The sequence below is a fragment of the Carcharhinus amblyrhynchos genome, chromosome 28 (assembly GCF_965287045.1).
Source record: "Carcharhinus amblyrhynchos chromosome 28, sCarAmb.v2.hapA, whole genome shotgun sequence".
NCBI lineage: Eukaryota > Metazoa > Chordata > Chondrichthyes > Carcharhiniformes > Carcharhinidae > Carcharhinus > Carcharhinus amblyrhynchos.
The window spans coordinates 14091198-14103491 of NC_137351.1; the positions used below are offsets into that span (position 1 = coordinate 14091198).

General features: G+C 41.2%; 1 protein-coding gene across 1 annotated transcript in view; it reads left to right on the top strand.

The window, feature by feature from the left end:
* spg11 (SPG11 vesicle trafficking associated, spatacsin) overlaps nt 1–10541 on the top strand; it is a 157058-nt gene extending 146517 nt beyond the window's left edge. Inside the window, exons 38-40 of the mRNA XM_080214326.1 lie at nt 7705–7860; nt 9440–9591; nt 10260–10541. Coding sequence (XP_080070452.1) covers nt 7705–7860; nt 9440–9591; nt 10260–10440 — 489 coding nt within the window. The 3' untranslated portion in view covers nt 10441–10541. The remainder of the gene's footprint in view (nt 1–7704; nt 7861–9439; nt 9592–10259) is intronic.
* Nucleotides 10542–12294: the final 1753 nt, after the last annotated feature.

Genomic DNA, 12294 nt, shown 5'->3' on the forward strand with positions numbered 1-12294 from the left:
CCGTTCCCTGATTGTTCAGTACTGGCAATGGTGACGAATACCATTGTTTAAATTTGGTGATTGGGTTTATTTGGGCAAACTTTTCCCTGGTCCGTTCACTCAGTGGTTCATTCATGTCCAAAGTTTCCTTCAACATCCAGCAAAACCTTCAACTTCAGATGCCCTCATATACTTAGACTTTGTGGAAATCCTCAACCTGGTCGGTTATTTTCTCCTTCATTGCAATGGCATTTTGTTGTTTGTGAAGAAGGTTCAAGTTCTGTGACAACAACAACATGAATTGGTGGGTGGCACAGTAGTTAGCACTGCTGCCTCCCGGGCAAACCTGGGACCTGGGTTCAATTCCTGGCTTTGGTCGATGAATGTGTGGAGTCTGCACATTCCCCTCATATCTGTATGGGTTTCCTCCAGGTGCTCCGGTTTCCTGCCACACTCCAAAGATGTGCAGGTCATGTGGATTGGCCATTGCCGCAAGATATGTAAGAATGGTGTGTTAGCCATGGTGAATGCATTGGGTTACAGGATTAGGGCAGAGGGGAGGATCTGGGTGGAATGTTCTTTCGGAGGGATGATGCAGACTCAGTGAGCTGAATGGCCTCCTCCTGCACTGTGGGAATGCTTTAAATTTCATCTCTAGGCGCTTCACTGGAGCGTTAACAAACAAAATGTGATGCTGAGACATGTAGGGAAATATTAGGTATGGATTTAAAGGCAGGTAGAGGGGTGGAGAGATTTAGGGAAGGATTGCAGAGCCTGGGAATCTGGTAGTTGTAGCTTCCAATAGCAGTGCAAGTTGAAGCTGAACCATCGTGAAGGGATATGAAACATACTGTAATGGATAGGAGGAGGTGACAGCGCAGTGGTATTGTCACTGGACTGGTGACCCAGAGTAAGCTCTAGAGACCTGGATTCAAATTGGCAGATGGTAAAATTTTAATTTCCATCAAAATCTGTAATTTTACAAAATTGAAAAAAAAATTAGCAATGACCCTGAAATTGTTGTTTAATAAAAAACCCATCTGGTTCACAAGTTTCCATTAGGAAAGGAAATCTGTCAACTTTGCCTGGTCTGGCCTACATATAACTCCGGAGCCACAGTAATGGGCCTATTAAGCCATGCAGTCTAAGCGCTGAGGAAATTAGGGTTGGGTATTAAGTGCTGGGCTCAGCCACTGATGCCCATGTCCAACATAAGAATTCCATTTGATGAATTGAGATACCACAGGGTGTAAATTCATGGGGAACAGAAATGCAGATGTGAAAACAGCGACCATCCCACCTTTCAAAAGTACTTCAGAGGAAAGCAGTTTGGAACATCTGCGATCAATAAAGATGCTCTATAAATGCGAGTTGTTTTTAAATGGACACGCACATCCACAAAATGCATGGTTTAGAAAGTATTTGTTCTTAATTGCACACGATAGATTCACACTTGCTAATTCAGTCTCTCATCCACTACCCACCCCACCTTGTTTCTGCAGAAATTGTCTTAGGAAATTGTAAGATCCGAGATTTAATTTTGAGATTTCCAAAGCAAGTGATTCATGTAATTGTTGAGCTTGATAATCCACAAACCTGCCTCCATCTGAACTCTCTGAAGGGACAGGCGACATTAAGTTTGACATTTGGAGCGATCGTGTGAAGTGAATTTCCAGTCTTACATCAGGTACACTTCCCAGATCACATCGCTCAGAAACAGATTGTTAAATTATCTTCTGATAAATCTCTCGCAGCCTGGTGAATGAAAAACAACTCTCTCTTTTAACTCTAACAACAAGCAGCTCTCCACAAGCCTGTAATACTGGAAAGAAATAAAAAGAAAAGTTTGCATTCATATAGTGCGGTAAGAAGCCTCTCAACACCAGGTTAAAGTCCAACGTGAGTCAGGTCACTCACCTGATGAAGGAGCAGTGCTCCTAAACCTCGTGATTCCAAATAAACCAGTTGGACTTTAACCTAGTGTTGTGAGACTTCTTGCCATGCCCACCCCAGTCCAACACCTGGCATCTCCGCATCGTTCATATGGCACAGTGGTTAGCACTGCTGCCTCACAGTGCAAGGGACTCGGGTTCGATTCCTGGCATAGGTTATTGTTTGTGCGGAATCTGCACATTCTCCTCAAGTCTGTGTGGGTTTCCTCCGAGTGCTCAGGTTTCCTCCCACAGTCCAAACGATGCGCTGGTTAAGTGTATTGGCCATGCTAAATTCTTTCTCGGTCTACCCGTCTGTTGGAGTGTGGCGCCTAGGGGATTTTCACAGTAACTTTATTGAGGGTGGCACAGTGATTAGCACTGCTGCCTCACAGCTCCAGGGACCTGAGTTTGATTCCCAGCTTGGGTCACTGTTTGTGTCGAGATTGTACATTCTCCCTGTGTCTGCATGCATTTTTGCCGGGTGCTCTGGTTTCCTCACATAGTCCAAAGATGTGTGGGTTAGGTGCATTGGCCATGCTAAATTGCCCCTTAGTCCCAGGATGTGTAGGTCAGTGGGATGAACCTGGTAAATATGTGGAGTTACAGGGATAGGGTCTGGGTGGGATTATTGTCAGTGCAGACTCAGTGGGCTGAATGGCTTCCTGCACTGTAGAGTTTCTGTGACTTCTATGAATTAGTGGGCACCGCAAAGCACTATACAGCCAGCCCAGCACTTGTGTACTGTTGTAATATACGTGTTGGTTAAAGGATAAATGTTGGCCAGGACACAGGGCAGAATTCCTTGCTTCTTTTCGAAATAGCATTGTGGGATCTTTCGCACTCAGAGTGAATGGGATGTTGGTTTGAAATGCACAAAAACCGAGGTACAGCTGCGGCTGGATTCAGAGGTTGCACATTGTGAAGACTTTATTTCAATTCTGATTGCAGCAGGCTAGGCATCAGATGCTTGAGCTCCTATACCCAACCTTCCAATGGGAAGCTTGCCCTCTCAGAGGCCGTTTTGTTAGTGAATGACATTATTTCATTTGAGGACTCTTTTGTCTATCAGATAACTTGCAGCGGAGGCAGAGAACAGTGCCAGCTGCTTCAATGAGTCTTGCTTTCTCTCCATGGTGAAATTTCAGAAGATTACCAGGAGAATTGAGAGACATGAAATCATTCTATCAGCTTCCATTTTCATTATGTTGTTAGATTAGTAAAGTGGTTCTGCATAGGGAGTACGAAAAGCCGGGCGCTAAATTGAAAACCTGAACCTCGAAGGTAATAATCTGTGGATTATCACTTGAGCCACATGCAAATTGACATAAATGAAATCACAGATGAATGTGTGATGGCTGTGGGAGAATAGGATTCTGGTTTGACCCCAGTGGCATCAGTACTGGGGGAAGTGGGAACCGTACTGTTAGGACAGACTTCACTTGAACAATGCTGGGACCAGTGTTTTGGGAAGCCACACAACTTGGGATGTCGAGAGAATCATAGAATAGAATCCCAACAGTGCAGAAGGAGGCCTTTCGGCCCATCTAGTCTGCACCCTATCACAATCCCATCCAAGCTCTATCCCCATAACTCTATGCATTTACATTACTGCTCCCCCTGACATTAAGGAGCAATTTAATATGGCCAATCCACCTAACCTGCACATGTTTGGACTGTAGGAGGAAGCCGGAGCACCTGGAGGAAACTCGGGGAGAACGTGCAAACAATCACCCAAAACAGGGAATCAAACCCAGATCCCTGGCACTGTGAGGCAGCAGTGTTAATCACTTTGTCACCATGCCACTTTAAACTAAATGTTGGGGAGAGAAGGTACCCTGTAGGAGAAGGTTGAGTAAATAAAAGTGAAGTGACGAGGCAATCAGTCGAGGTACAAGAAAAGGTAATGATAGTCAGTGTGGCAGGAGGGGACTGATAGCAAACTCTGTGCTAGCAAATAGGACTAGAGTTTTAAATAAACGGAATGAAGGACTCAGTATCTGAATGCCCAAAGCATTGGCGATTAAAATAGGTTCATTGTCAGCTCAAATAGAAATTCATATAACATAAAAAGAATGTGGTTGAGTCTAGAATGAGGGGGATACTGTTTTAAAATTAGCAATTGCCCTTTTGGGACAGATGAGGAGAAATTTTTTTTCGAAGGATTGTGCAACTGTGTCAAGACGATGGCAGGCAGGTCACTGAATATTTTTAAGGGAGAGGTCGATAGATTCCTGTCAGGCAAGGAAATCAAAGGTTATCGGGGTAGATGTGAATGTGGAATTCGGAACATAAACAGTCACAATCTTATTGAATGGTGGAGCAGGCTGAAGGGGCTGATAGGCCTGCTTCTATTTTGTATGTTTGTGTGACCTGATAGCCGTAACAGATTTGGCTACACTGAAACCAAAAGCTGGGACCTGAATATTCTAAGGATATGTGACATTCAGGAGGGACAGGGAGCTGGGAAATGTGGTAGGATCGGTCTGTCAATTAACAAAGGCATTCGTACTGTAGTAAGTGACGATCTTTTTGCTAAAGCTCAAAATGTAGAATCAGTTTGGGCAAAACTAAGAAACACAGAAACATTGGTGGAAGTTGTTTATAAGCCACCCAACAGCAGTGGTAATGTCAATCCATTTTCATTGGGAAATCAGAGCTCCGTGTAACAAGAGTAAACCAGGGCGATTTTAATTTACATAGCCTGGGTAAACCTAATTAGTTCCGTGTTGAGGATGAATTCTTGGATGTGGGGATTCAATGTAATATTTCCAAGTATATAGATGACACAAAACTAGGTGGAAGTGAGAACTGCGAGGATGATACAGATACTCTGAGGGGATTTAGAGAGACTCAGGGAGTGGGCAACAATTTGACAGATGGAACATAGTGTGGAGAGACATGAGGTTATCTACTTCGATCGGAAAAAAACGAATTAGAGTATTTCTGAAATGGTGACAGGCTGAGAAATGTCGAACTTTAAAGGGACTTTGGTGTCCTTGTTCATGAGTGACTGAAAGCTAACATGCACTTGCAGCAAGCAGTTCAGAAGGCAAATGGTTTGTTGGCGTCTGTAACGAGGATTTGAATTCAAGAGTAAAGGTGTCTTACTGCAATTACAGAGCGCCTTGGTGAATCTGCACCTGGAGTATTTTGTACAGTTTTAGTCTCCTTACCTGGAGAGGCTGGATAGACTGGGACTTTTTTCTCTGGAGTGTTGGAAGCTTAAGAGGTCCATAAAATAATTAGGGGCATCAATGAGCTAGATAGTCGATATTTTTTCCCAAAGGTACGGAAGTCTAAAACTAGAGAACGTAGGTTTAAGGTGTGAGGGGAGAGATACAAAAGTGTCCAGAGGGGCAATTTTTACACACAGTGGTGAGTATCTGGAACAAGCTGCCAGAGGCAATGGTAGAGGCAGGTACAATTTTGGCTTTTATAAAGTGTTCAGTTACATGGGTAAGATGGGTATCGAGGGATTTGGGCCAAATGCGGGCAATTGGGACTAGATTAATGGTTTAATAAAAAAGGGCAGCATGGACAAGTTGGGCCAAAGGGCCTGTTTTCATGCTGTAAACCTCTGTGACGCTTAAGGAATGTATATTCACCAAAGAAGTGCAGCAAAGATGCATTAAACTAATTCCTGTGATGAAGGGATTGCTTTGTACTAAAAGATTAAATAGACTGGGTCTTAATTCTCAAGAGTTTAAAAGAATGAGAGGTGACCTCATTTAGAACTCTTACAGAGCGCGACAGGGGTAGATACAGGAACAGGTCAATTAGGACTGAAATGATAAATTTTTTTACTCCAGAGGGCTGTGGAGGACCAGTTGTTGAGCATGTTCAAGATGAAGACCAATAGATCTGTACATGTTAAAAACACAGAGGGACACTGGGATAGTGCAGGGAAATGATATGGAAGTAGATCAGTCATGATCTCATTGATTTACAGAGTGGATTCGAAGGGCTGAATGGCCTATTCCTGCTCCTTGTTGTTACAACCCTTTCTCTTTGGGAAAATGATTATTTTAAAAATGTCTGGCAACCATCAAATTTAATATTATACATTTGTTCTTCTGTTAACAAGCTGTGGTCATCAGAGATTTCATTGAAGGCATGCACACACAATTCCTAACTATTAATGGTCAGAACTCCTTATCCTTTTCTCTAGTTATGGTAGATCTCCATAGAAATCTACTCTTGCCCCCTGCCTTACATTTTAAATGATTTCCATTGAAGCTCACTGTCCCCTGCGACCACTTTAATTTTCTTTCTGGCTTGAACAATTTGTCTGTCTGAATGTCATTTCAGAAGCAGATGGTTCATTAGGAGACAGACTAATCCATATTGAACTCAAAGTTCATCCAGATGATAGAAGCAGTTCACACAGATCATTGGCTTTGATCTCACAGATTTGCATTTTATTTTGTGTACAATTGCACCAGCCTGGGAAGGTTGACCAGTTGTGGAGGCTGATTTAACAGAATTGACCTCCACAACCGGTCAGCTCTGTTTCGTTCTGAGGTGAAGAGGGTCCTGAAATTTGCTGAACTGGCTTTTACGCAATTTCATTTAATGTTTGACAATTACAGATTCTATTTTAAACTGAAGGATTTGAACTCTGGATGCATTGGATCCTGACCCCAAAAAAAAACAGCATTACCATGCAATTTGTCTATTCAAAAAGCTTGTTTTTGTGTTTCTCAAAAAATGATAATTTATTTAGAACCACAGTTTCTATTTTCCCAAAACATTTATATTAAAATGCAGATATCATAAACTTTGTCCAATCTTTATACAGTAATGCTTGTTGGACGCTTCAAGTTTTCTTTCACTAACGCTCTCTCCCCCTTTCAAAAAGCTTTTTGAACTATCCCAATGTTTTGTTTTCTTTAGCTGAGTGTCTTTTTTTTATTAAATTAAGTTTAGGGAAGATGAGAATTATTTTGAATGCAGCTTTTACGATTGGGAATGTGCTGGATGTAGAGAAGTTAATAAATCATTTACTATCCTCGATTTTATTAACAGGAGCATTGAGTACAAGAATGAGCAGATCATTTGAACTTGTATAAGACACTAGTTAGGCTTCATCTGGAGACTGTGTCCAGTTCTGGGCACCATACTTGAAGGATGTGAAGGCATTGGAGAAAGTACAGAGATTCATGAGAATGAACCCAGGGATTAACAAGTGTAGCTAGGAGGCTGGGTATGTTTTCCTTGGAGAAAAAAGGCTGAGAGGAGACTTGATGTGAGGAAATAATTTTTCTCCCAGAGAGTAAATGGAGTCTGGAACAAATTTCCTGAAGGTGGTGGAGGCAGGTCCAATCGAGATATCCATAAAGGAATAGGATTACCATCTGAAAAGCAAGAATGTGCAAGTTTACGGAATTTCAGAGCCAGTGCAGACTTGATGAGTCAAATGGCCTCCTTCTGTATTGTAAATATTCTTGAAAAAGGTTTGTAGATTTATGTTTCAACGGGAATTTGAAGGAACTGACTTGGGTCTACCAAAGAGATCTGGAGAGTAGCAGACGGTGGTTTACTATTCTGTCCCAACAACCTGTTCCCAGGTTCCTTTTGTCCATGAAGCCATCTTGCAATTCATTGGAAATGTGGGCCTATATAACTGAAGTGGCCATTCACTGGGCATGTGGGAAGTGCTCAAATCAAACAATTGATAGCTGCTGCCCACTCCTGTTTTTAAAAAAAAATTAATTCTGTAGCTTGGCTTAGAATAAACATTGACTTAAGAAAGAACTGAGTTTGCTGAGATCGATCTTATTAATTTTTCCAGGATTCCTGTATCCGACGTGCCTCTCAGTGTGTGAGACTAGCCAAACTGGTGACTCTCCAGCTCCACTTCCTAAACAACAACCAGGACGTGCAGTTAATCAATCTACAGAGAAATGACATGATGCCTTGTATCCTCTCTCTGCCGAGGTTCTATCAGGTACTTTAAAAGAATTATCCAGTTATACGATTGAAAATTACAGGTGACCTATTTTTCTTCAGTTACAAATCTGAGTATGTCCGTATTCTATGGTTATTCATTAATGGGTTTCCACAATTGCTTTTTTAATTCTCCCAGCTATCACTCCAATTTAATCAGAATGTGGAGTAAAGAAGATCTCTTATTTGATTCTTGAATCTTTTAAGTTCTCGTTGGTATTCTGAACCTGTCTGTCCGAGAATCCAAATGAAACAATGGGTTAACGTTCTGGCATCGTAACCTTCAAAAACACTGCAAACTAATGAACAGCAGTCCCATTTCTCTGAAAAATCCACAACATCAAACTGCAGCAAATTGTGTCTTACTCAAAGCCACAAACATGACTGATGTGGGGAAGTTGGAATGATGTACAGATGTGAAGTACATTCTAAAGTACTTGCTGGTCTGTCCCCACACACTCGCAGTGTATTGGATGCATTAATTTAAAAATAACTTTTGTTCATTGCTGCCGTTCCTTTCTCCCCGTAAGTACAAAATTTAAAAACTTAAGACTGAAATATTGGAAACATTGGGCCAGATGTGGCCAAGACTCCAGATGAATATATTGTATGGTTCCATTAGGGCCTCTGCTGATTTCCTGCCACCCAGCCACAAACAGAAGCACGATGAATGTCCTGTGGCAATGGCAGCAGAGTTTGATAAAAGGCAGTATTGAGTTTCTAATGGAAAATGATCATGAGATGAGAGGGGTGGGAAGAGAAAAGAAAATGCCTACCTGATTAAAACAGATGTGATGGAGAAAGGAATGGAGCTGCCTAACTGACAGATCTTTGGACACTGAGTGGCAATGGTACTACTTTCAATTTAGTATACTGTATTTGATATTCACAATGCAGTCTCCTCTGTATTGGGGTGAGCAAATACAGATTGGGTGACCACTTAGCAGAACACCTCCATTCAACCCCCACAAGTTTCCTTGCCTTTTTAATTCATTACCTTGCCCTCAGCCTGCTGCAGTGTCCTGGTCTGCTTGTATTGGAGCAACTGAAACTTTAATTCTATCAACAGTAAGGTAGATATTACATGTGTTGACAGAATAACCCAATTAATATGAGGGAAATCCACAATAGCTTTTATTTCCCAGTAAAATTGTGACGTTGTCACTTGATTCGAATTCAGGTTTATTTATCTTGTGATACAAAAACCTGGATCTATAGACCAGCAATCAATGAACCAACATATGTGGTGTGGGATTGGGCTGCAAACAGTCATAATTGTATTAGAAATATGGTCTGAGTCTCCAGTCAGCAGTGACTGCTTTGCCCTGTTTTCAGGTGAGATCTTGTCTTAAGACATCAGCCACTTTTCACAACAGGCTAAATCATTCATCAGTTTATTCACAAATATACACTTAAAATATTAGCAGAATAAGGCAAGAAAGATACTTGTAGTAGTCCAATATGCAAGTCTGTAGCCATTTCTAGTGGATTGGTTAGATACAGTCAGATTTATTATTGATCAGTGTTTTCCATTGACAGTCAAATTGATTGTCAATCTCCTTTTCTTTCTTTCTTTGCAGGCTGTCATAGTTGCAGAGGCATATGACTTTGTACCTGATTGGGCAGAGGTGCTGTATGAACATGTTATTGCCCGGGGTGAGTTTGCCTATCTGGAGGAGTTTAAGCAACAGCACCGCTTGCAGCCCAGTCTGTTTGAAGAAGTTTCAAAAAAGTGAGTATAGGCCAATGGTTCTTGCTTCCAACAGCACAGCGCTATGGCCTGGGGGTCTGGAGATTGTCTATGCAGTGATACATTTAGAACTCTGCAAAATCTATAATTGAATCTCTCTCAGCTGGTGGAAGCACAATGGTGTAGCCATCTCTGAACTGTGCTGCGTGGTGATGACTCTAAGCCAGGGAGACCAAATCGGGGCACAGAATTTAAAAGACACTGCTGTGGTATTTGTGAGGAGGTGAGGAAACTATTTCTTATTGAAACAAAACTAGACATCATCTTACATTTCAAGAACCTAGTATTGGGCAGTTTAAACAAGTGGGCACTAATGAAAAAAATCTTCACCTCCAGTGTATGCTGAAAGTTATTTCTTAAACATGATATAGAAATGCTACTGGAGTTCTCCACAGAAGTGGACCTACCTCCTGAGTTGAGTGCTTGAGAGCTTTGTTTGCTGAATGATTAGTCGCTTTTAGAGCCAGAGTGTTTTGGGAGATAGTGGGCAGGCACTGCAGAATGGTTCACTGTCATGCAGGACAACTGCATTAGGCAAAGCAAAAAGAATGTAGACAGCGAGCCAAAGCCATTGCAGAATAAGAGGACAATGCACAAGGAATAATAATGATGATGATGACTGTGATGCTTTCTTTTCAAAACATCTCCAGGTTTAAACAATACAAGGGCGATAATGCTGCAAGCCAGAACCTGAAGAAGTTACTGCAGTACTGTGAGAACATCTACTTGTTTTACAAGCTGGCTTATGAGCACAATTTCACCGATATTGCAAACAAACTCCTCAAAGAACCTCAAACAAGCTGCTATTTGAAAGACATGATTGCCAGTTAGCATTTAAAAATGTTTGTCATCATGTAAAAAAAAGTAATTGTATAAATAGTTTTTCTTGTAATCATGTCCCAGAACAAATAACACTTGTGTACACAGACTAATTAATAGTGTGTCCAGTCCTGAATGAGCACCCAGTGGTTAAGATACTGCAGTATGGTTACAGATCTTTACATAGACTGGGGGTTTTCTGTCACAGTCCTGTGATGTACCTGAGCAAAAAATCTGAGTAAAAAGTCTGACAACACCAGGTTTCAGTCCAACTGATTTATTTGATAATAGACTCACAAGCTTTCGGGGTTAGCCCCTTCGTCAGGTGAATGGAGAGTTCTGGCCTCAGACAGAGCATATAAAGCACAGACGGTTTAGAGATTACTGATTAGAATGTGAATCCTTACACCTAACCTGCTGTTCAAGACCTGAAGTGGCTGACAATGTGAGTGGAAGGAGCACTGATCACAGGTTACAGGTTAAAGAGATGAATCTGTCTGAGGCCAGAACTCTCCATTCACCTGACGAAGGGGCTAACCCCGAAAGCTTGAGTCTATTATCAAATATATCGGTTGGACTGAAACCTGGTGTTGTCAGACTTTTTACTGTGTTTACACCAGTCCAACGCTGGCATACCCACATCAAAAAATCTGAGACAGGATTACACTTTGCAGATCACAAATTGAGAATGTCTCAGAAATGAAATGTGGAATTCTAATCAGAAAGTGCATGGTTTTAGATGGACTTCCATTCATTCAGAATCAGTGAAGAGGGCTGGTTGTTTTAAAACACCACTTCCATTACGTGTATCAATTAATTATTCTGTGCAACCTGTGTGACAGTGCTAGCTACAGAATTGCTAGTTTGGTTTGTGGTTTTAAAAAGCAGATTTATGGAAAATCATTAACTCTTTCTGAAGTAGGTTGTGAAGGAGAAAAGTCATCTATGTTTTATAGTTAGGGCAGGGCCTGGATAACAAAGCCACGCGGAGATTGAACCTTAAAATGAATGCTTGCACTCAGAACTTTACCAAGGCTCAAATTAACCAGGTGTCAGCCCAGTGAGATCTTTGCACAATTTAGTTATCTTTACAACCTTCCTGCTACAGTCCACAGGATGTGTTGGGGAATTAAATGGCTGTCATCAAACTGCTTCAGTATGTGAGCCATTTTTCCAAACTAGTCAGAATTGGGGTCTGTACCTTTACACAACAAGTTAGTTTATATGAATTTGAGAAAAGACAATGCAGAAAATAGTGACATATTCATTTATTGTCTTAAAACATTGCAAGTGTCCAATTATGTTTACATTAATAAGCCTTCCCAACCACAACAGATAAGATGTAAAAATAAATTACTCATCTGTTGTATAAACTGTCCTTTTTGTAGCCAAGTGAGAAATTTTGTATAATAAATATGAATTTAACTTGAGGGAAAGAGATATATATTTAATATGAGAACCACTCCCATTACCTGTTTGTGCTCAGACTGCAGGGTCTCACTGTCTAATTAATATAATGCAACAGGATGGCACAAAAAAATGCACATTTCCAAGGAATTACATTGGGCTGCAACCACACCATGATCAATGTGGAATCTAAAGTGCAGCTGGATAAGCAACTTTGCAGCATTTAATGTATTGATGCCAATTCATATATACTTCTGAGCCATTTACAAAGGACTGTTTTGAAGTAAAAGCACATTAAGTATGATCAGGAGTTTTCTTCATCTCCCCTGCCCCCACCCCCACCCCAACCAAAACAGTGGGATAAATAAAAAGGCCACAGCTTGCTTTCTTCCACTCAGGCAGACTTCTCTTGAATACATTCTGCACTTCTGTTCCATTAGGACTTGTCACTGCCTTGAT